Source organism: Manis pentadactyla, chromosome 4 (assembly GCF_030020395.1).
Source record: "Manis pentadactyla isolate mManPen7 chromosome 4, mManPen7.hap1, whole genome shotgun sequence".
NCBI classification, from domain to species: domain Eukaryota; kingdom Metazoa; phylum Chordata; class Mammalia; order Pholidota; family Manidae; genus Manis; species Manis pentadactyla.
Genome location: NC_080022.1, coordinates 133,844,276 through 133,869,575, shown reverse-complemented (window position 1 = coordinate 133,869,575; position 25,300 = coordinate 133,844,276). Strand labels below are relative to the sequence as shown.

General features: G+C 44.8%; 1 protein-coding gene across 1 annotated transcript in view; it reads left to right on the top strand.

Annotated features, from left to right (window-relative positions):
- LOC118916536 (ubiquitin carboxyl-terminal hydrolase 43-like) overlaps positions 1-25,300 on the top strand; it is a 126,978-nt gene that overhangs the window by 34,227 nt on the left and 67,451 nt on the right. Inside the window, 6 exon segments of the mRNA XM_057499484.1 lie at positions 2,291-2,383; positions 3,852-3,987; positions 6,856-6,991; positions 8,268-8,403; positions 16,525-16,636; positions 19,811-19,914. Of these exon segments, the coding sequence (XP_057355467.1) occupies positions 2,291-2,383; positions 3,852-3,987; positions 6,856-6,991; positions 8,268-8,403; positions 16,525-16,636; positions 19,811-19,914 (717 nt within the window).

Genomic DNA, 25,300 nt, shown 5'->3' with positions numbered 1-25,300 from the left:
TGTTTCAGTGTTAGCTATTTGCTGCTAGTTCCTGAACTGTTTCTTCATTGGTACAGTAAGGAGGGTGGATTATACCAGCGGTTCCCCCTGCTGGCTGAACACTAGCGTCAAACTAGTGGGAAGCTTTTGAAATTCCAATGCCTGAGCTTTCCCTGCTCTGCCTGAAACAAAATATTTGGGACTAAGGGAGTATTCAATTTCAAAGAGTTTAAAGAAATTGGTAAAACTGTAGGTGCATCTGCTCTGAAACAATTGATGCCTCACCTGCTTATACCAAAGACGCTGCAGGAATGATGATGACAGTGGGCTCTGGAACCTGAGCCTACCTCCACCACTTAAGAGCTGTGTGTTGTCGGGCAAGTTACTTGACCTCTTTGTGCTTCCGTTGGCTGCTCTGTGAAATGATGATAATACTGGTGGTTATGGCTAGTAAATGGGTTAATATAGGCACACTGCCCAGTTATTTAGTAAATGCTGTTTCAATGTTAGCTATTTGCTGCTAGTTCCTGAACTCTGTTTCTTCGTTGGTACAATAAGGAGGGTGACTATACCAGCGGTTCTCCCTGTTATAGGGACACTTGTCGAACTAGTGGGGAGCTTTTGAAATTCTGATGCCTGCACCTTTCCCTGTTCTGCCTGAAACAAAACCTTTGGGAGGAGGGCCTGGACACTTTCAATGAATTTACTGTGTGATTCTCAGCACAGTGAGGCTGAGAACCAGGGTAACAGGTTGTCCTGAGACCCCTCCAGTCTAAAAGTCAGCATGCTGTGTTTCTGTTTCGAGGGGTTATAGCTTCCCTTCCCATACTCAGTGCACTAAACTACATGGGATTACTTTTTTTTCCTTTTTTAAAAAAGTGAGGTGACGGCATGTAGTGTAAAATTAAAGATTTTGAAGCACACATCAGTGGCATGTACTTTCAGTGTTGGCAACCACTGGCTCTTTCTAGTTCCCAAACATTCTCATCACCCCAAAAGAAAGCCTGGGACCCAGTAAGCAGCCAGTTCCCGTTCCTCCCTCCTTTCGGGACCTGGCACCACCAGTTTGCTTTCTTGTCTCTCTGGCTTTACCTGTTTTGGATATTTTGTATAAATGGAATACAAATATGTGGCCTTTAAGTGTTTGGCTTCTTTCACTTAGCACATTTTTGAGGTTCATCCATGCTATGGAACGTCAACACTTCATTCCCCTTTATGGCTGAATAATACTCTGGGTGTGTATAGCACATCTGTTTACCCATTTATGCCTTGATGGGCACCTGGGTTGCTTCCACCATCTAACTATTGTGAATATGCTGCTATACACATTTGTGTAGTTACTTCTCTGGTTACCTGTTTGCAGTTCTTAGGGGTTGTGATGACGTGGATGACGTGTGCTTAACTCCTTTCAGGTTCCCGGCCCTGATTCCAACGTGTTTGTTGGAGAGGGGGTCTTCCCACACTCACAACACCAAGCGATTCTCCAACACTAGTGGGGTGTCAGAGAACTCAACTCCATCCTGATGCTACTTGCCTGGAGACAGCACCAGATCCCCCAGGGTGAGGGCTCCGCCCTACAGGACTGCCCTCCAGCCCCTACTCCAGACCCTGTCAAAAGCCCGAGGCAGTTACCTGTGCTTCTGACCTACCGGCTACAGATCAGAGGTTTCTATGACCTCCCCCTCAGGTTCGATTAATTTGCTAGAGTGGCTCACAGAACTCAGGAAAACACTTAAGTTTACCAGTTTAATAAAGGATGCTGTAAATGATACAGGTTGACAGCCTGATGAGGAGATACATAGGGCAGGGTCCCAAGTAAAGGAGCTTCTATCCTCGTGGAGTTTGGGGTCTGGCTCTGTGGCACATGGAGGCGTGCTGGCTCCCCAAGCATAGAAGCCCTCTCCAACCAAGAAGCACGATCCAACCCAGCAGAGCAGAGAGCACAAGCTCTTCTCAAGGGTTTTGTGAGGGCTTCATTGCATAGTCATGACTGACTAAATCATTGGCTATTGGCTGATTCAACCTCCAGCCCCTGCCCTTGGGGGGGGTCCAAAAGTCTCTCATTAACATGACAGTACACCCAATTCACCTTCAAGACTCTGCAGTGTTTTCAGGGACTGTGGATGAAGATGAAATATACCTGGGAAATATTCATTCATATGACCAAAAATGTATTTATGGTTTATTTTATTGCAGGGGTATATACCTAGGAGTGGAATTAATGAGCACAGAATTGGAAAAATTCTAACTTTTTGAGGAATCATCAGACTGTTTGTGCGATTAAACTTTAATCTATATTTGGCCCTCACAGATCTTCTTTGACCTGTCCACACTGCCTGAAACAGAGCAACACCTTCGACCTGTTCCCGTGCATGTCACTGCCTATCCCCTTGCGCCAGACAAGGTACGTGAGCATCATGCCTAAGGAAGTTGACTCCATCCTTACTCCTTATTGGGAACCTTTGGCTTTGCATCTGCAGTTTCCTGTCCTTTGCTTCTCAGCCAGCATTTCTCTAGAAACTAACCTAATAGCTGGGTGATGTTCAGTTATTGAATGTGACAATTAAAGTGGAAGGTCATTGTGTCCGTTTAGTTGTAGAAGGAATTACAAACAATGCTTTTGTTTATAAGCACCATTGCCAGGCTTACATCTTTGGCCCACTCACAAGCTGGCGTGGGCCAGTCAGTACCATTTGGCCAGACTGGCAGTAAGCCTGAGATAATCTGTTGCCACCTGCTTTTCCCTGCCTCATTTCCAAGTCCTTTTTCCTCTCTGTGAAGGTGTAGGGAAAAGGCTTCTTCAAAGAGCAAAGGAAAAGGAAAAAGATTGTTAGGGGAGATGAGAAAAAAGGAAAAGGAGGTCAGGTTGGGTCAGAGGTGTGGTGGGACTTGGCTTTGTAAAAGACAAAGCGCAGGTATCCCAAAAGCCTAGGTCTTCACAGTGACTGTTAAGGCAACTGGCCATTGTCGGTGTCATGGAAGGTTGGTGAACTCCCACGTGGGGTGCCTTCGCTGGCACTGAGACAGTGGCATTGCTTCCTTGTGTTCCCTGCCTCCATAAATACCCTTTCTCGTGCCCTCTGCCTCTTAATATCTCCCATCTTTGGGATGCAGCTGAAGACATGACATCTTCATAATGCCTTTCCCGGCAGTTTAATCCCTTTCTCTGCTTTGAATTCCTATGCTGTGGATCACCTGTGCCACAACTATAACATGTGCTTACCCTATCATGGGTGACACCATCAGATGATGTCTGCTGCTCGGTGTGAGCTATGGTTCCTGACCTGATGCAGCACAGCACAGTGGTTAGGACCACTAGCTCTGGGGCTGAACTGCCCAGGGTTTAAATCCAGCTGTATCACCTAGCTGTATGAATTGGACAGTCACTGCAGTGTAGAACAGGAGAGACAGGAGGTGGAGGAGTGAGCGCTGGTGTGCTGGTGGGGGTGGTAGGAAGTAGAACTAAGGAAGTGTTCCAGAGAGGTTGGGGGCTGGAAGGCTGTGTCCTGTCACCAGGGGAGAATTCCTGTAAGGACAGGAGTGCATCATTGATGTGTTGAATCATACTGGAAGAAGAAGCTTGACTGCTTTTACTTCTCCAGTTCGAATCTCAAATTATATTTTTGCTTAAGATGATCAATTTAACAAACAGAACCTTGACATCATAGATCTGTATTGTGATTCTTAATCGAATACCTTTTATCTTTAACTTGCTGGGAAAGTTCTCTCACATGAGACCCTTGGAGATTTGCTTTCCACCGCCACCTGGTGACAGTGTACCTAAAGTACAGTGACCCATCCCAGAAGCAGAGATTAGCATAAGTGCTGAACTTGACCCAGTGTCAGTGTGTGGATAACTTCCTATTTTCCAGATTCTTGAGCATCACGTTGGTCTTCCTGTCTAAGAGCCAGCGGTTCCTGCGGGTTGGCCTGGCCGTGCCGATCCTCAGCACAGTGGCAGCCCTGAGGAGGATGGTTGCAGAAGAAGGCGGCTTCCCTGTGGATGAGGTGTGGTGGAATTGCACTGGGGCCCGGTCACTGGATGACAGAATGCTATCTGGGCCAGCTGTCTAGGCTGTTTAGGCTAATTTCTGGTTCCCAGGTGACTCCGGTGTGACTCATGAGTTTCTGTTTGATTAGTAGTTCCCGGTGTCTGTGATGGCTGGGCCTTGACTTCTCCCTGCATTTACACAGAATAACCAGAAAAGGACACCACTTTGTCTTTAAAGGAGGTGATGATTGTTATGATCATAGTATTTCTTTCAGTAATGCTTCCTAAATGCTGGGCACCATTTTATGAACTTAATATTCAAAGCTGGTTTAATCCATAACCATTTTGTGAAATAGATATTACAATCGCCCTCATTTTACCAGTAAACAAAGAAGAGGCACTAAGAGGTTAGGTGACTTGCACAAGGTCACACAGCTGTTAAGTGGCTAAGCCAGGATTTGAAAGCAGACGGTTTGTCTTTAAGGTGTATGTTTTCACTCCTGAGAATATAAACCAGGATACTGAAGGGACACTACCTGAAATATGAGGAGCTACTGGGGTGACTGAGGATGTGTAACATGAGAGAAGAGATATGGTGGAGAGTTGTATGGCTATGCTCTTTTTTTATTTTTAAGAGATTGGATTCACTGTGACTCTAAGGGCAGCACTCCTAACAGGGATCCCCGTGAAAGGACGGGTAGAGGTGATGGTGGTGAACTTTGTGGAGTGATGGGAAGGGCTTAGAATAGGGTTTGGTTAGTGATTCAGTCCCTTTCTAGTTTTCTGACTTTGGACAAAGTAAGTAATTGGTCCTCTATTTCTTTCTTTTCTTTTATTTTGGTATCATTAATATAAAGTCACATGGGCAACATTGTAGTTAGTAGATTCCCCCCATTTTCAAGTCCCTACCACACACCCCATAACAGTCACTGTCCGTCAGCGTAGTAAGATGCTACAGAGTCACTGCTTGTCTTCTCTGCCTTCCCCATGCCCCTCTCCCACGTTATGTGTGCTAATGTAATGCCCTTTATTCCCCTTCTCCCTCCCTTGGTCTTCTATTTCTTGATTGTAAAATGGAAATTTTATACTTCCCTGATGACCACATGGGACTTTTGCAAATTAAAAAAATATTTTTAACCTTTTTATTAAGGTATGACACCCATACAATAAAGTGTACATATCTTAAGGTTATAGTTTGCTGAATTTTGACATGCGAATCCATCCACGTAACCACCATGATTACTTGTCATCCAAGAAGATGGTGATGATTATGATCATAATAATCCCAACAATAGCTAACCCTCAGTAGTGCTCACTAAGTGCTGGGAACGATTTTATAAACTTCATATTCATAGCCAACTTACGGCTCTTTCCATCGCCCTGGGGGCCCCTTCCTGCGCCCACCCAATCAATCCCTCTGACCTCTATCACCATTTTTATGAAGATCTCAGGTGGGGAAAAAAGTGTATCCCACTTTGTAACCTCAAAGTGCTCTATGACATGATATGACAACATTTTTTTTGGCTATTTTATTATTTAGAAGTTCCTTCAGTGGAAGTCAATTGAGAAAGATCTAGAGAAAATAGGAAAGTGGTGAGAGTCTTGGGAAGACATAGCAGGCATGAAAGATCAAAAGGGGGAAGTGTGAGGGAGGTAGTTCACTGCCAGGAATTCGAGAGGTGTGATGTAAGTTTGTTCAGGGACAGGGATCACTTGGGATTCTTAAGTGCAGGTAAGGTAAGCATTTTGATTGGATCTGAAAATCTATTTTGGTACTTTAACTCGTAGGTTTGTCCCACATTTATTATCTGTGATCATGGATATATTTGGATTTATTTATGTCATCTTATTTTGTCCTTCCTATTTACTCTGCTTTTCCTTTGCTTCTTTTTTCTCTCCTTTACTGTTTCTTTTGGATAGAACCATTTTTCTTTATTCTGTCTCTTCTGGTTTGGGACATACATAGCTCTATGTTTTTAGGGGTTATTAAAATGCCAATAAGTCTTAGTTAATCTTCCCAAACAACTCAAGGATCTTGGTATGCATCCACTTCCCATATACCTTTTTGATTTGATGTTACTATAGGTGGATATGGTTGTCCAGCATTTTTATTCTGCTTCCTCTGTCTCCCCAGTTGTAGTAGTAGCAATAGTTGTTTTTCTTATAGATTTATATAGTCAATATGTTTACAATTACCAATGTTTACGATTTTCTTTGGTTCATTGTATCTTCTTACAACTCAGGTTTTCTTTCTGGATTCAGTTTGTTTGCGTTTTAACCCTGAGATGTGTCTTTTATAAAAGAGGAGGTCCATCTAGTGTGCCTTGAATGAGTTATATATGCTGAGATGTTGATGCCTTCAGCCCATGAGGTGACAGAGTTGGGTCTGGGGCAGCCAGGACCCTAAAGGCAGTCACCCCTCTCCTCCAGTACAAGACCAGCTTCCTCTGCTTGCCTCAGTGTTCCATAAAAATATGTTCCACATGTGACATAATGTGAAAAGAGTTGATATAACACTATTTAGAAGTTTTTTCAGTGGAGATCTATTAGTAGTAAACACTCTCACTTTTAATCTGGAGAGGGCTTTATTTCAGCCTCAGCCTCTTACATGATAGTTTAGCTGGTATTAAACTTCAGCTTCTCAGTTTCCCTCCCCACCCCATCCCTCAGCAGGCTGGCCTTCTGTTATTGCAGTTGAGATCTCTGTGGTCAGTCTAGTTGTTATAACTACTGTGTTTTGTTACTAAAGATAAGTATTATTTCTCACTTAGATTGGTAAGGTAAAAGAGGGCAAAAGAGAGATTTAAGACTATCGGACACTTACATTTCTTACTTGTTAAGTTCCCTTTGAGAAGTCAATGGGAAAATGATCCTTCTCATTCCAGGTGATCTTGGTTGAACTGTATCCCAGTGGACTCCAGCGGTCTTTCTCTGATGAAGAAGACCTTAATACTGTTGCAGAGGGCAATGATGTGTATGCCTTCCAAGCCCCTCCACCATCTGGCCAGGAGATGCTCTCAGGTACTGTGGTGCTTTTCATAATTTCATTTTGTTATAATGAGTTACAGGCTTGAGAGGGTTCTCACTGGTTGCTCATAAGACATTTAGTTTTAATACTTGGACCCATCAGGCTTATTTTCTCAGATATTTGGTGTACAGATGGTTGATTACTAGAAATTATTCAACTAATGCAGCAGAGGTTCTCAAAACCTTAATGAGTATCAGAGTTACCTGGAAAGCTTGTGAAAGCAGATTTCTGGGCCCAGCATTTCTGATTAGTAGGTCTGGGGTGGGGCCTGAGGATTTGTATGTCTAACAGGTTCCCAGGTGATGCTGGTCCTGGCATCACAGTTTGAGAATCACTATTCAGAACAGGTGCTTGGGTAACCTTTGTCTTCAGGACTCTGGTGTTCAAGGTCTCTATGCTTGAAGTAAAATTTTTACAAATTGGAGCAGTAGGTGGCCAAAGAAGTTCAATGGTTTCTGTTAACAGTCCCACTTCCCAGTGCTTGCTTTTCCTAAACTTAGGGATGGCCAAGATGGCCAGTTCCTGACAGTCTTTCATTGCAGGTCAGAGTACATTGTGGCCCAATTAAGCCAGTCAAGAAGGCCCATATCTATAGAGGGCTCTGGCCAGTGTCACCAGATAGCCCAGATGAGTCCTGTGTCCCAGCCTGGACTGTCAGTCAGCCTAGGTGGCCGGCTGTGGGAACTAGGTGTCTGCAGTTGCCCTGAGTCAACAGGGAGACTCTGGGCATGGGATGCGACATTGACTGGCCCTGATTGTAACTCAGCGAGACAAGCCCTCATTTCAAATTCAATCACAGGTGATTCATCTGTGCCTTAAAAGCCAAATTTTCAGAAGTGATTGGAAATTGAGGATAGTCTAATTCTTCTTCTTCAAGGGTAAAGATTCTTACCTTCCCTGTGTGCTACTTATGCTGATTTTCTAAGAGCATAGTTACTCTGCAGTTCCCTGATCAAGGCATAAAAGCAACCAAACTCATTTTGAAGTATTTTTTAGACTGGGTTTCAAACATGTTAAAATCCCTGCCCACATTTTTTAATTGCTGGCTGAACACAATGGTGCAAACCACCACGTGTGTGATCTTCATATGCCATGCCAGATGGCACAAGTGCCACAAACCTTACTATCTCTTCCCCTAACCCATTTCTAAGTGTCTCCCAACAGTGGTTAACAGAGAAGTGCTCAAAGAGAAGAGGGGCCGGAAAAGCTGGGGTTCTGACCCAGCAAAGCAGCTCCTTTAAGAATACAAACTCAATTCTCTGTCTTCAGCATGTCCAGCTGGCCTGGCAGTGTCCCCGCGCTTTGCAGTCCTTGGTGATCAGCAGTCATGCCTGCCCGTCCGTAGTGAGAATGCGGTGCTGATCCTCTTCTGTAACTTAGTGGGGTCAGGGCAACAGGCCAGCAGGTATGTTGAACTTCATCTTTTTTTAACATAATGTCTGGTATTTATACACATGTACTTGGAATTCTGTCTAGAACAATTATAATTTGATAAAATGAAATATCCATTATCAAGGCTAATCAACTAGGAGTAGGAAGTTTCTGATCAGGAGGATTGGAAATAGCCGACTTAAGCAGATGGCAAACATTGCCCTTAACAATTAAGCATCAGAGGCTTTTCTGTTAATTTCAGGAAGAATTATTAATTGCTTTCTCTGCTATTTGGTGCTGTGTCATAAGTCCAAGGCAGTGTTGCAATAAGACGAGCAAAGGAAACTGGCTGTCACAAAAGAGGGGATGTAATTACCACTAATGACACATGGTACTGTCATCTGCTGTAAGGGCCAGGGAGAACTGGAAAGTGATTAGAACTAATCAAAAAGTTGGAGAAGTGTTTACATAACAAATGCACAAAAGCAGGTAGTTTCCTTGTAGAATCCATTTAAAATGTTTAAAAGATATAACGCCAATAAAAAATTTTGGGTTGATAGAATGTTTATGAAATGAGTCTAGGGTAATAAACTCATAAGAATAGTGAGAAAATACTGGGGAAAGGAGGAAGGAAGGATGGCTGTATTAAAACAATAAAGCTTTAAGTTTTGAAATACTGTTACAGAGGCAGAAGAATAGTCACTTAAATCAATGAACAGACTAGACCAAAGTATATTTAAGTATTTATTATATGATAAAGACAGTATATTTCACATTACTAGAAAGTGAGCAAATTGTTCAGTATGTCAAGCTGGGCTAATGGTTTGTTTCTTTTTATTTTATTTAATCTACCGCGTTCGCCCCTTGTTGCGGTGACGACAGCGATACGTACACAGACCTGGTTCACTTCAGTTGTTTATTGTTGCTCGGAAGGCCGGGAGAAGGTGAGTGAGAAGAAGCAACAGCCGGGGGGAGCGAATGAGAAGAAGAATGAGGGGAGAGAGGGAGACAGAGATTGAGAGAGTGGGAAAGAGAGTGAGTGAGTGAGTGAGAGAGAGAGAGAGAGAGAGAGAGAGAGAGAGAGTGAGAGAGTGAGTGAGTGCTTCTCTTTCCTGCTTATGCCTTATATAAAGGAAGCTGGCCTATGGTGATCAAGATCATGCAAGCCTATAGGAGCAACTTCCTTATGCTAATGCCACCTAACCAGGCAGGGTGGCGCCCAGGAAGCGTGCGCCACCTTAGGGCATTGGTCAACTAGAGTGGAAGGGCGGTGTTCAGCCATAGTGGGACTCAGCCTCGGCCGTAGGCCGGCCCCTACATCTCCCCCTTTTTTGTTTTTTAGCACAATGAGGCTCGGGGACCATGCCTGTCTTAGGTTGTCAGGGAGGTGCAGCATCCTTACCCGTCATAAGGCAACAGACAGCTAAGGTCTGCGCCCTGTCTTAGGTTGGTATGCGTACCTCCTGATCTTACCCGTCTTTGACTACTGGTCCAACATATTGTGCTACACCCTAGGGGAGATGCCTTCTTCTATAGCTGCCATGGCCTGCACCAGAGCCATCGCCCGCACTTTCCGATGTTGCCATTGCATGGAACAGAACACCCATGCCTGACCAGGCTTTGGTGGCATTTAGCATGGCTTCAGCAAACTGAGCTACAGACAGCGCCTCTAACTTTTGGGGACTAACATTCAATATTTCTAGCCATAGCTGAGTGGTGAGCACATCAAACTCACTGGACCAATTGGTGGATAACATCTTGCCTAATTTCCTCGACAGATTGGCAGCTTTAGAGAGGTTATGAAAGGAATGCCAGTAACACATAGAGCTGTCAAAAGGCAGATATGGGAGATTAAGTGTACTATAGGTAGAGAAAAAGGCAGGAAAGGTATGTGCAGTTTCAGTCACCGGGAGTGGAATAGGCCAAGCCTTCACCAGACCCCATAGTTCTCTGTGTTCCGCTATCGCCTGCTGAAGAATCAGTAGCAGGATGAGCATCAGTGGCATCGGCATCTCGCACTTCCGGTTCTGGTCTTGCCACTCTCCGTGTCAGGCGTTCAGGCACCCAGATGGGATTGTTTCGGTCCTGTGGGAAAACACAAACAGAGCCTCGGCTCCAGATTAACACTGGATCCGGGCCTTTCCATGATCCTTCCAATACATCCTTCCACATAACTGCGGGCATGTCTTTAGGCCTGGAACGGCGATTATGCCGCTCTGCTGCACTGTGGCCATCTTTGTCCAATGTCAAAAAATTTAAAATGAACAATATGATGTTAAGTTTGTCTCTGGGGGATCTGAAGTCTGCCCCTATTCCCCCTTTTTGTTTATAGAGAACATTTTTAAGGGTCAGGTTGGCGTGCTCTATCACGCCTTGCCCTTGAGGGTTATAGGGAATGCCCGTGGTGTGGGTGATATCCATTGTTTTTAAAAAGCTGAGGAGCGATTGGGATGTATATGCTGGCCCATTGTCAGTTTTTAAATGTTTGGGCTTTCCCCAGGCCGAAAATGCCTGGAGGCAGTGAGATATGACATCTCTAGATTTTTCTCCTGTATGGCAAGAGGCAAAAATGATGCCTGAGCAGGTGTCTACAGACACATGGACATATTTCATCTTACCGAATTCTGGAATATGGGTAACATCCATTTGCCAAATGTGATTGGGGAGTAGCCCCTTTGGATTAACTCCTTCTGAGATGGAGGGTAGGAGTGTGACACACCATTTGCAACTGACTACTATGGCTCTTGCTTGGTCTCTAGTAATATTATATTTTAGGCGAAGGGTATGTGCATTGACATGGAATTGTTTGTGAAATTGAGCAGCTTGTTCTACAGGGTCAAATAGAGCTAAGATGTTAAACTCACGGGTCAGGGCATCGGCACGTCTGTTTCTCTCAGCAATGGGTCCTGGGAGGGAAGTGTGGGCTCTTACATGTCCAATAAAGAAAGGTTCTGATCGAGTCCATATTAGTTGTTGTAGCTTTCTAAAAATGTTGGCAACGGGGGAAGACTGGCTAATATAACTTACATTCTCTAAGATGGACACAGCAGTCACTACATACTGACTATCTGCTAAAAGGTTAAAAGGTTCCTGTGAGAAAAGCGTAAAGGCTTGTGCTACAGCCAACAGCTCTGTTTGTTGGGCTGAAGTGGTTGGAAAACTGAATGTCCAAGATTGGTCACCAGTGACCACAGTCCCAATGCCATTCTTTGACCCATCAGTGAACACCACCTTGGCTTTGGGTATGGGATTACATCTTGTGTTTTTAGGAAAGATGACGGGATTAGAGAGGCAGAACTGTAGCCAAGGATGTTTTGGGTAGTGGTTGTCAAAGGAAGCATTGGTGATGGTGTAAGCAACAGCCCATGCATCACAGCATGCAGTAAGACATTCAATCTGCTCAGCAGTATAAGGCGTTATTATCATGTTTGGGGGAATCCCAAATGTTTTTATAGCTGTCCTGATTCCCTTGATGATCAAATCAGCTATACTCTGAGGATACCATCTTAATGTTTTTCCTGGAGAGTGGGCCAGATATACCCAGAGAATTGGCCCTTCCTGCCAAAGTACCCCTGTTGGGCTATTATTACTGGGTATCACTATAAGGAATAGCAATTTGCCATAGTCTATTCTATCTACCTGGGCAAGCTGCAAGCGGGATTGGACTAGGCTCAAGGCATCCTTGGCTTGCTCACTGAGAGAGCGCGGAGATGATAAATCAGAATCGCCCTTCAGTGTCTCATATAATGGACTGAGCTCTTCATCTGTAAGCTTTAGGAATGGCCTTACCCAATTTATATCTCCAAGTAGTTTTTGAAAATCATTAAGGGTTTTTAATTGATCTGTTGTTATGGTCATTTTTAATGGCCTAGCAATAGTATCTTCCAATTTAATTCCTAAATACTGTTTGGTGCAAGTTGCCTGTATTTTCTCTGGTGCTAGTTCCAGGCCCCATATCTTAAAGTGTGCTTGCAAGAAGCAGAGGGCTTCTTCTACTTTACTATTCTTTTCATGACATAAGAGAATATCATCCATATAATGATAGATAATTACATCAGGGAACTTTTTTCTAACTTCTGCCAGGGCCTCATGCACATACAACTGGCACATAGTAGGGCTATTTGCCATGCCTTGTGGCAACACTTTCCACTCATACCGCTCATCTGGGCAATCGTGGTTGATGGCTGGTACAGTGAAGGCAAACTTTTTACAGTCCTCAGAATGAAGAGGGATGGAAAAGAAACAATCTTTGATATCTATTACAATTGATTTCCAACCTTTTGGCAGGGCCATAGGCAATGGTAAACCTAATTGCACTGATCCCATGAGAATCATCTGATTATTTACAGCTCTTAAATCATGCAGCAATCTCCATTTTCCTGACTTCTTTCTTATGACAAATATGGGTGTATTAAATGGGGAAGTAGAACTTTGAAGATGCCCTGCGGCAATTTGCTCTTGCACTAATGTGTCATTGATGTCCCTGCAAACTTTGAGGTACACATTTAAATCTTTATTTTTCCAAGGCCTGATAGCCTCTTTACACCATTTATTTGCTTGCTCATAGGCCAACTGTTTTACTAGGGGCATTGCTGTGTCAACATCTCCAAATATACGGCCTGCAGTTTGCATTAACTTTACCAAGAAGTCTGCATAAGGCTCATTTGGTCCTTGGAGTACTTTAGATAATTGACCCTGTAAATCACCAATGCCCTGGAGTGTTTTCCAGGCCTTGACAGCTGCTGTAGCTATTTGCATATACACAGCAGGAGGGTAATTTATCTGATTATGCTGTCCTAGGTAAGGTCCTGTGCCCATTAGCATCTCTAGGTTCCACTGATTGTTCCCTGCGGCAGCGTTGCGCCGGGCAGTGTCTTGAGAAAGCTCTGCCCACGCAGTTTTGAATAGCAGGTACTGACCTCCAGTAAGGCATGTTCTGGCTACATTAGCCCAATCATCTGGTGTTAGATTCTGAGTGGCTAATGACTGCACTATGGCCACAGTGAACGCTGCTTGCACTCCATAGGTGATGGCAGCTTCCTTTAGGCTTTTAACAAGCTTAAAATCTAGGGCTTGATGGTATCTTTGCTGGGTGTTTGGATCTTCTATTACTGGGAAGACTGCATTCCCCTCCATGGTTAGCCATTCCCTCCATCTATCCTTGCCCAATTGTTCTTGGCACCCCTGGCCACCACAATATGAGTAACTCTGGTAAAGGGGTGGCTCTGCTCTATAGGTTGGAGAGCAAAATGGATAATCTGGGGCGGTTGGCACAATCTCTTCTACCTTACTGCTCTTATTGGGAAGAGGGGCTGAGCTAGTCTCTCCTTCCTCTCTGCTTATTCTCAGTCGGCTCAGTGAGGAGCACAATGTGGGCCGATGTCCTCTCTGAGCAGCCCTAGCCTCTAACTCTTCTCCTGATAATTCTTGGTCCTCTTCCTCATCAGAGGACCCCCCCTGTGTAGATCCACTTTCAGATGCTCTCGCAGAGGCTCTTTCCTCTTTCACTTCCTCAAGAATCTCCTCTCCCTCCCTTATGGCTTCTCTACAACTAGGTTTATTCTCCTTTAGGCAGCTCTTAACCAGCCCCCATATGGGGAGCGTCCCAGCCGGGAGCGGCTCCCTGCGATCTGCGCTGCGCAGATCCTCGCCTAACTTTTCCCACACGGGGGTAGTGATTCTTCCTGCATCTAGGAACCACGGAGCATGCTTCTCCACCGTGTGGAGGAAAGCCCTTGCGGTTTTTGTTTTTAATGAGGTTCCGTTGGCCCTCAGGAGTGCTCTCAAAGGCTCTTCTACTCTAATTCGAGACTCTTCAGATCCCATGTTAGCGATTAAAGGATAAAAGGCTACTTCTAAGTTTATGGGTAAAGGGAACTCTTATCGCTAACCTGCATTCGTCGCTATACCGCGAACTTTCCTTGCTTCGTCGCTTTCCCGCGAACTTTCCTGGCTTCGTCGCTTTCCCGCGAACTTTCCTGGCTTCGTCGCTATCCCGCGAACTTTCACTGGCGCCCTAACTTTTCATAACATTTTTGACAAAACAAAACAGTACAACAAAGAACACTATGACGGACAGACAAAACAGAAATCCCCACCACAGCCGCTTGCTATCTCCTTTCCTACTCCTACATTTGCTTTGCTCGTTGGTCCACTCACCCTTCTCTTCTGAGGCGCCTTCCCGAGCAATCCTTCCGAACGGGGTCCACAGGTACTGCTTCAGGGTAAGAAGCTCTATGGCGTCTGCGTCCACTAGTTTCTCCTCTGGGTGGTTGGAGAAAAACTCCCGGGTTTCGGCACCAGATACCGCGTTCGCCCCTTGTTGCGGTGACGACAGCGATACGTACACAGACCTGGTTCACTTCAGTTGTTTATTGTTGCTCGGAAGGCCGGGAGAAGGTGAGTGAGAAGAAGCAACAGCCGGGGGGAGCGAATGAGAAGAAGAATGAGGGGAGAGAGGGAGACAGAGATTGAGAGAGTGGGAAAGAGAGTGAGTGAGTGAGTGAGTGAGAGAGAGAGAGAGAGAGAGAGAGAGAGAGAGAGAGAGTGAGAGAGTGAGTGAGTGCTTCTCTTTCCTGCTTATGCCTTATATAAAGGAAGCTGGCCTATGGTGATCAAGATCATGCAAGCCTATAGGAGCAACTTCCTTATGCTAATGCCACCTAACCAGGCAGGGTGGCGCCCAGGAAGCGTGCGCCACCTTAGGGCATTGGTCAACTAGAGTGGAAGGGCGGTGTTCAGCCATAGTGGGACTCAGCCTCGGCCGTAGGCCGGCCCCTACATTAATCTATCTTTTTACTCCTGCCATAAATTCACATGTATAAGTCCCAGATTTGATTAGAGAGGTGATTATGCAAAAGGCCCATAAAATAACTTGAAGATAATGTAGAGGAATATTTTGTCTTTGGGTCAGGGGGTCTGTTTGAACACCTAAGGCAGGAAGCTGTAAAGGAAAAAGATAAGGTTTTAAATACATTTAAAATTTTAAACTAAAAGCAAATTTGAAAGGCAAAGTGCAAATGAGGAAAAATAGTTACATCAGGTGACAAGTGAAGGATGTTTATACATCGTATAAAAAAGCCTGGCTCTCAAATTAGTGAGAGAAATCTCTAGTGAAATGAGGCACAGAAGTTAGCATTAGGTCATAGAAAAAATTCAAGCCTAGGTTTAACTATTCAGCTTCATTAGCAGTAGAAGAAATTCAGTCACAAGATGCTATTGTTAACCTTTTAGATTGGCAAAGAACTTTAAAAATTGATAATACTCATTCTGGGCAAGGGTCAAGGAATGGGGTACATGCCTCACTGGTAAATTGGTGGGGATTTTCTGGCAGCAGGTTGGAAATAAATAGCTTTGGTCTTTCATTTCCACTTCTGGAACTTTATCCCAAAGAAACAGTTACTCACATGCACCCAGAGGTGTAGGTGTGTATACAAGAATGTATGTAGTTCCTGCGACATGCAGGCATTGTTTAAATAAAGAATTGGAAGCAACCTGAATGCCCAACAATAGAAGGTAAGGTAAATAAACTGATCTGTCCATTACAACCGTGGACAGCATGTAATGCCATTGCCCGCCTAGACACGCCACCTCAGATTTGTGCCTCAGCAGTTTCCTCAACAGTTTCACATTCTTGTCACGCTGAATCTTGCCACAACCTTGTGTGGTGTGGCCATGGAACAACGGGTGGTCAGTGATCTGTCCAGTGGTACCCATGTCCAAGCTGGAACTGACAGCCACAGCCACATCTGGGTTCTCAGCTGTACAATCTCCCTGCTGTGTGTTGCCTGGGTTGGGAAATGGGAAGCATTCCCAGTTATGAGAATATTCCTGACACATAAAACCATCAGCGTGTCAGCTGCATGGGGTTTCCTCTGGGTTTATCTCTGCCTGCAATATTCTCTTACCCTTCTCTCAACGATGGGGAGAACACCAGGGAAGAATGTTTCTCGGATGGCCGATCATTTGGAGCCATCTCTTTACAGTGCAGTGTCTCCATTTGCAGTGAGGTTCTCTGATGGGCAGTTTTGTGCTGTGCTTTGTGCCAAACTCATCTGATGGAGAGAAGCCCATGAAGAGGCTCGTGGTCTCATGACTGTTGGGGTTTGTTGCTCTTCCCTTTGGTGAAATAACCTGATGTCCTTGGATATTTCAGGTTTGGGCCACCTTTCCTAATAAAGGAAGACAGAGCCATTTCCTGGGCTCAGCTCCAGCAGTGCATTCTCAGCAAGGTCCGCTATCTCACGAAGAGTGAGGCCCCAGTACAGGTCAGTGTGCACGCGTACGTGTGTGTGTGTATGTGTGTGTGTTGAGGGGTAGGGACGGGGGAGGAATGTAGAAGTGGCTCAGGGGAGATGAGAACTTGCTGTCAATGAGGGTTTATATTGTATAAAACAACTTTGATTTATCTGCGAGGCAGAAACCATTTTATGGCCTGTCCTCTCTCCCTCTGCGGTGTTACAAAATACCTTTCACAGACAGAGCTTTCTCCTTGTTAAATCTTCCCAAACACCATTGGAATAAAGAGTGGGATTTACATTATTCTTCTTAATTTTGTGTACTTAACAGTTCAGTGTAGTTCTTCCCAGAGGAGAGCTTATTGCAATAAATTGAAATTTATGTATGTGGATCAAAAATTTCAAGGGACTTCAGATGTAACTTCCATGGAAAATTAGAATCGATGTTTATGTCTAAACATGAAAATCTAGATACTAAACATAATTTTGTCCAGTTTTAAAAACTGAGATTAGAGTCTCAAAAGAAAATACCTTTTTAGCCTTGCTCATTTATTTATTCTCAGATTGGTAGTTTCCAAATGAAAACTACATATTCTAAAACCATTCCTTTGGCCCATAGAGTTTCAGAACTATTCTGGTGGCTGCCTGGCCCAGAAGATGTTGAAATTTGGGGGATGGTGCAGTAGCCTTGGCATTTATTTCCCCCCACCTATTCTTGGTGAGAACTTCTCATTCGGGGGATGTACCCAACTTACTTCAGAGGCGATTCTTGATAATTCATGTTTCTTCCTGCTCAGGGAAAACCATTCGTTTGATTCAGGATTTATACCAAGTATCACTTTGTTAAAGACCTTCTCTACCTTCATTTCCAAGCTTTATCTCTAAAAGATTTTGCTCTGTGTACTGCCCAGCAGATCTACTACAGCTCCCAAATTAGAAACCCTAAGTTCTCTCTCAGTAGGTCAGAATATTTTATAATAGTTTTAGCTTTTCTCCAAACCTGTGCTCCTGATTCTTGAAAGTGAATAAAACCACATTCATGTGAACATTGTACTCAACTGTCCTTGCTCTCCACTGGGTCACACATGTACTTGGGCCTCTGCACCTCTGTAGTCATTTTGATTTTAGAAATTGTTCAAAGCAATCGGTGGGGCAGGCAGAATTCTAATACAGACATCCTGCAACTCAGCTGTGGATGCTTTTCCACAGATTCATTGGTAAATGACTAGGCTGACTTGATTTTCTGTTGGAGTAGTGGTTCTAAATGGCTGTGAGGTGCCCAGGCTGGCCCATCCATTTGACCCATCATGCTCTTAGTACTGCATTAAATATTGGCTCAATATGGTAAAAATTTGAAAAGAATCCATTCACAGTTCTCAACACTGAGCTGAAGAGATTAACAAATAGTGAACATATATTGAATGAATATTCACTGAATTTCCCTAGCCAAGAATAGAGGAAAATCTCTCACAGAAATAACTGATTTTCTGGTCAGAATGAATTCATGTAAATTGTGAAAAAAGAGATTTATCATTGCCAAGACATTTTTTATGGTCACTCTGTAAATTTTCTTTGTGTACAGGCAGAGTAAGCTGCCTCTGTGGGAGAGGTGACTTGATTATGTTGCCATCACACAGCAAGCAATTAGGGGTGCCAGGAGAGAGTTTCAGCTCCGTATTGAAGTAACAATTTCCTTAGGAAACACACCCTTCTGTGACCAGCCCTGAATCAAAGAGCCTGAAGTCAGCTTGCTTCTAGCCATTGATTTTGTTGCTGTTGAAGCTGCAGGTCAACCAGAGGGTGGTTATGGTCCAGTTTGGCACATACACTCTCTGCACTTCACATTTGGCTTTTTGCAACCGGGTTCCAGTTCACTGCACTGGGCTCGAGTCCCATTGCTCCCTGCATGCGTGAGCTGTGACACCCGCAGGAGCTCACCCACAGCCCACTGAGTGTGTTGGAGTCATGCTTTTTTCCATGTACAATCCCTCTTTCCTGGAATTATGATGCTCCCACCCCTCCCCTGTCTGCATTGGTGAATTTCAACCTGTATTTCATCAGTGTCTTTTAAGTAGAGATGTCTGCCATTTATCTTTGTCAGAGTTTGGAAGAAATTCTTATTTTTCTCCCTGTTGTAGCTAAGGTCATCAGTGGCAATTTTAAGAACTGTGTTTTGTTCACTTGAAGATGCCATGGATTTTTTTTTTAACTGTGGTAAAATATACATATTTATTTGATCATTCACAAGTGCACATTAACTGTATTCAACAGTGTTGCATTAACCATCAGCATTTTCTGTATCCGAATCTTCATCATCCCTACAAAATCTCTACACCCATTAAACAAGCTCCCCATCCCCCAGCCCTTAGCTCCTGTTAACCTCCATCCGGCTTTTCTGTCCCCGTGGATGTGCCTACTCTAGGTATCTCACGTAAGTGGATGATTCATGCAATATTTGTCCTCTGTGTCTTGTTTTTTTTTTTCACTAAGCCAAATATTTTCCAGATCCATACTATATTGGAGCATGTGTCAGAATTTGCTTCCTTTTCAAGGTTGAATAGCATTCCCTTGGGTGTATAGCCCACATTTTGTTTATCCATTCATCTATTGATGGACATTTGGGTTGTGTCTACCTTTTGACTATTGTGAATAATGCTATTTAAAACACTTCAATTTCAGAAATGTTAGAGTATTAAAATAAGTGTACATCTTAGAATGAAAGCATAGGTGGAATTTCTTATATGGCCTATTTTATAATGTATAAACACTTATTAAGCATTTGGTATGTAAAATATACACTAACTTGCTTTTAGATAATTGCCTTCTTTTGGCAATTTGGTGATGATGATAAATCATCTTAAAATAAGTTAAGTTACCTATTAATAATTAACATAGTTGACTGATCTTTCCATTGACTATGCCAGCACCTGCTCCAGTTACACGTGTGTGACTGAAAAACAGCATGATCATCATTTTGGAAAATTTAATGTGTTCAGCAGTGTTAGGTCACTATGTTGGAAGGTACAGTGTGTCTCTTAAGAAAATGAAGCCTTTATAGCTCTAGGTTTTGAATACTAATTATTAAGAGAATATTCAAAATAGACTCTAGACAAAAAGAATTACAATTTTGAGTAATTTATTTGCCTGTAGGAGTCTAATTTAAACAGGCCTGATGACCCACCTCCTCCGTCTCTGTCTTGGCAGAACCCAGGATCTCTGTGCGCCATCCGGGTTGTGGGGCTTTCTCTGGCCTGCAGCTACTTATCCCCACAGGACAGCCAGCCCCTCTGTCACTGGGCAGTGGACAGGTAAGGGCATGTTCCAGATTTGGTAAGAGAATGAGTGCGATCTCATTCGACTAGATAAGTGTCCATATGTGTCAGTCAAATTGGTTGCAATCTCAGCTACTCTTGGTCTCCTGACTCCCTGGTAGCAGCCACTATGCCAGGTTTGTACACTTCCTGTGCTTTCAATCCTTATGTCTAGAGCGGACAGTGACACGGCCACCTCAGAGGTGAGGGAACACCGCTGTTCCGAGAAATAAGTTAACTCGCTCACACTTGCACAGCTAGTTATAGCCAAGCCCAAATTTGAACCCAGATTGGTCTGACTGAAAAACCCATTCAGTTAAGTCATGCTACTGAATTCAGCCTGTATGTCCCCTGTAGGGTAGGGGAGCCTTCTACCCCTCCACCACTGGCTCCAAACTCTAGATGGTGGGCTATGGCCAGGGGATAAAGCCAGTGTGGCCATGTGTCTGTGGGTCTGGCTTCCTGATTCTCCAGGTGCCCACCTGCAAGGCCTTCCACTGCACCTGGTCTTGGGAAGCAATCCACAGGACCAGCTCAGCGTCTGAGAGGCAGTTTCCCTGTCCGGCTCTTCTGCTCATTTTCCCACAGACACAAAGTTCTCAATAAACATTTCTGATTTCTTGGCTTGGTTAACCAAAGTTGACTGAATCTATGATGTAGGTGTGATATTGTGGTTTATGATAAGGAATACATATTTGGTATTCTGGCACAGAGCTCATAAACCCCTTGGAATTTCCGTAGTGATAACAGCAATTAAAGCTGTCCGGTTATTCGTAAGAAGCCTGTTTCAAACGCACCTGAGTTTATGTTAATGAGGTGACTTTGGGGAAGTACCTAAGCATGGGGGCTGGTTCCCAGGGGGACCAACTTTGTGGCTCCTGGTTTGGAACTTTCAGACCTTGGAGGAAGGGAGAGGGACTGGAGAGTGGGCCTGATCACCTGTGGCCAGTGATTTAATCAATCATGCCTAGGGAATGAAGCCTCCATAAGAAGCCTTTTGGCTCAGGATTTGGAGAGCTTCCGGGTTGGTGAACACATGGAGGTGCTGGGAGGGTGGTGGGCATGGTGGGCTGCACCGTCTCCCACGCATGCCCTGGGGCTGTTCCTGATTTATGTCTTTTCCATCTGGCTGTTTCTGTCTTATGCCCTTTGATAATAAATCTGAGAGACCCAGCTGTTCCTGAGTTATGCCCTTTTGTGATAAACTGGCGATCTAGTAGGTAAAATGTTCATCTGAGTTCTGTGAGCCCTTGTAGCAAATTAATCAAACCCAAGGATGGTTATTGGAACCTTTGATCTATAGCTGGTTGGTCGGAAGCCCAGAAGACAACCTACCTAAGGACTGGCTTCAAAGTGGGGAGGCAGGGGCAGGCCCGTGGGATCTGACGCTGTCTTCCTGGAGATAGTGCCAGACTGAGTTAATAGCTTGATGGTGGGGAAAAAGCACACACTGGAATGGTGTCAGAATCATGGTAGAGACGGGCCCCTCCTGTGACAAGGAGACCAGCAACCAGAGTAGGAAGCAGGGAAGAAGGTTCTACACCCTGTGCCCCACCTGCACCCTCCCTGATGAGCAGCTGCTTTACAGAATTAGGGAGGCAGAAAAGTGTTGGCCAGGACCTGCTTGGGCCTGACAGGAGAAGGGGGACACGGTGGTGGGGAGGCTCCGAGAAGGGCCTGCTTAGAGCGCGAAGGGGCCCCTCATGGCCCTCTGTCTTGGAAGAGAGAACCATGCTACTCAGAGTGCGTGCCCCAGAGTACACAAAGAAAGCAAACCTGAAGAAACAAGCAGCAGCAGACTCACAGACACTGAGAAGGGACCAGCGGTTACCAAAGGGGAGGGATGGGGAGGGTGAAGGGGATTCAGGGGCACTGTGATTCGCAACACAACAAAAGTAGGTCACGGGGAAGGCAGCGCAGCACAGAGAGGAGAAGTAATAACTCTACAGCGTCTTACTACGCTGACGGACAGGGACTGCAATGGGGTAGGTGAGGACTTGATAATATGCATGAATGTTGAAACCATTGTGTTTATGTGAAACCATCATAGGATTGTATATCAATCATAGTTTAATGAAAAATAAATAAATAAGTAAAAATAAAAGAAAAAAACCAAATTGAGTTCCATAGGCTGGTGCCAGCCTATAAACTTACTCTCACCAGTCTATAACAAGAACTTGAGAGGAAGCATTTAAATATGTTAAAGCAATATGAGAGAAAAATTAAACATATGGTGAATACACATAATGTAGGAGGGGTACAGGGAAGGCAGCATAGCACAGAGAAGACAAGTAGTGACTGTAGCAACTTACTACACTGATGGACAGTGACTGTAATGGGGTCACTTGATAATAGGGGTGAATGTAGTAACCACAATGTTGCTCATGTGAGACCTTCAGAAGATTGTGTAGCAATGATACCTTAATAAAAAAATACAGTGAATATATAACAATTTTATATAACATATAGTTTTTTTGAAAATTGAACATGTATTTTGTCATCCCCTCATGAGTTATATTTTTATTGTACTTTATAAAAGTATCTATAATGGTTTAGAAAGAAATCAGTGAATGGGCCTTTCATCTTAGCTAGTTTGAGAAGCACAGGAACAGAGTCTGGTTGCACAGCAGGCTGATCATGCTGAACATAGTCCTGCCTGTGGCCACAGTCCCCTGTCACACCTTCTGTCCTCCCCATGTCCCCTGGCAGTTAATGGCCCCTGCCTCCACCCCCACCTCACGAGGACAGCGCTCCCCAGAATCTGATACCGTTGATCCCTTGCCTCCTTCACAGAGCCCACATTCAGCCCTGGGGCCTCCCTAGCCTAGCACCACCTTGCTCTAGAAATGTCTCTGTTTTTTAAAAATTGTGGAAAAATATGCACAACATAAAATTTACCATCTTAACCATTTTTAAGTATACAGTTTGATGGCATTAAGTCCACTCACATTGTTGTACGACCATCACCACCATCCATCTCCAGAATGTTTTCATCTTCCCAAACTAACACTCTGTCCCCATTAAACATTAACTCTCCTTTCCCCCTGCCTCAGCCCCTGACAACACTGCTCTACTTTCTGTTTCTGAACATGATACTCTCGGCATCTCATAAGAGTGGAATGGGATGGTATTTGCAGTTTGTATCTTTCTTATTTCATTTAGCAGAGGATCTTCAAGGTTCAACTATGCTGTAGCATGTGTCAGAATCTCCTTCCCTTTTACGGCTGAACAGTACTGCACTGTATGGCTCTACCCCACTCTGTTTACCTCCTAGAAGTTTCTTTGCTCCCTTGTTGTTCTCCCGCTCAGGGGCCCTCACATGTGGTCCGGCTTCGGCGCTCTGCCACGGCATGCTCCCCTGGTGTTCCATCCCTGGATGACCTCGGTTCTGTCTACCGCCTTTAGGTCCAGGTCTCTCGGATTTAGATCCAGTCCAGATTTTTCTCTGAGATGAAGACCTTCCCATCCTACCTAAATGTCTCATAGACATGCAAGCTAAATGTTTGTCAATGCAAATCTTCTTGCTTAAAACTTTCCTCTTCTGCCTCCTGTGTTTAGATGGTGACAACCATTATCTATTCAGGATCCCAAGCTAGTGACCTGAGAATCACCCTTCATTCCTGCTTCCTGCTTTCTCCTTACATTCAGTCCATCATCAAGTCCTCTTGTTCCAAATCCTGGTGGTTCCTCAGACCTGTTCCCTCCTCTCCACATTTACCACCATTGCATAAGTCCAGGCCCTTATCACCTCAGCCGGACACCCCAAGAGCCTCTGCTCTGCTGTAACTGCCTCTAGGCCAGTGGCTCTCTCATCCATCTGCTTCCATACCTGTCTGTTTAAAACCCTTGGGTGGCCCACAGGGTAAAGTCCACACCTTGCAGAGTGGTCACAGCCCTGCCCTCTCACCGTGTGGCCGGCCCACTGAACCTCTGCTTGTCGGTCCAGCACACACCCTACACTTTGCTCCTGCTGAACCTCTGCCTTTACAGCCCTTTCCTCTCCCTACTCGCCCTTCACCTGGCCAACTCCCACTCTTCCTGTGCAGAAAGTCTGGTCTCTGAAGCAGCTGGGTGCAGTTCCTTCAAGTCCCCATAAACACCCTGGGCACATTGCAGTGGCCTCTCTGCATGTCTCTCCCATTATCAGACTCTGAGCTCCCTCAGGGTAGAGATTATGTCCGTATGTTGCTTAGGATCACATCCTGCCATAAATATCAAATAATGGCCTTTCTTGTTTGAGCCAGGGCTGTGATCAGGAGAGAAGATCACGGTGTCTCTTGCATGACTGTTCCCATGTAAGGAGTGAACTTCAGTTATACGCACACTTCTCCCCTCTTTGTGCCCTAAGGGGTTTTGTGTAACAGAGCCTGAAGATACCGATTCTCCTTTTCCACTCCCATGTTTAGACTCCAGTTGAAAAGTAGAATGAGGAATGAGGCAGAAAGAGATCAACATGTTAGGTTTATTGGTAAGGGTGATAAAAGGATGTGGCTTAGATATGAATCCAATATGTTCCTCGGAATGAAGTACCCCAGCTCCCCCGCTGTGGGCCTTCTGCATTGTGGGGATGGCGAATTTGGGCGTCCTAAAGAAAGAGATGTAGGGATTCAGACAGGCTCCCCAGTATGTCTTCTCTCAGAATTGAATATGTGTCAGTCTGCCAGCGTTCCACCTGCAGGGACACGGATGAGGAAGAATGCCAGCCTGCTCCCATTTGGGTCGGAGGAAGGAGTAACCGGGAGGGACTGAGCTGATCCCTACCCACAGTCCCACCAGCCTGATAAGGTGCTTCTCCTCCTCTGAGGGAGTGAAGATGGCGAGGAGGGAGACAGATGCCCGTAGCTTAGTTACCCCCAGTCTACAGAAGGGTGAGGACGGACCAGCACTGTTTGCCCTGAATCAGCAGGGCTCGCCAAGCCGGGAGGGCTTCTCCCAGACCCACCTGGTTCCCTGCCCCCTCCTGGCACTTGCTCATCAGGATGACACCACGACCCCACCCCAGACCTGTCACTGCTCACCCACAGGATTTGGTATGAGCTCAAAACCTGTTTTTGAATCATCTAGAAGACAGGGACTCGTGACAGGCCCAGTTTTTTCCCACGATACATTCTGAACGCTGTTAAGTGTTGCCTTTCCCATCACGTGTCTGTCTGACTTCAGGACAAGACCTCACATTCTCTGCTCTCTTCCTAACTTGTCTCCTCTGTATGAAGGTCAACCAACGTTTTTGGAAATGGGCTGAGCCCAAGCCGCTGCAAAGAACCACAGATTGACTCACACTGAGAATTTCTGGGTATTTGAGGATGAAGCCTTCAGCAGAAAGCGACTCTCCAGATACCTCCCTTGCTTTACACCGCGCTTTGGGCACGTATAGAGCATCAGG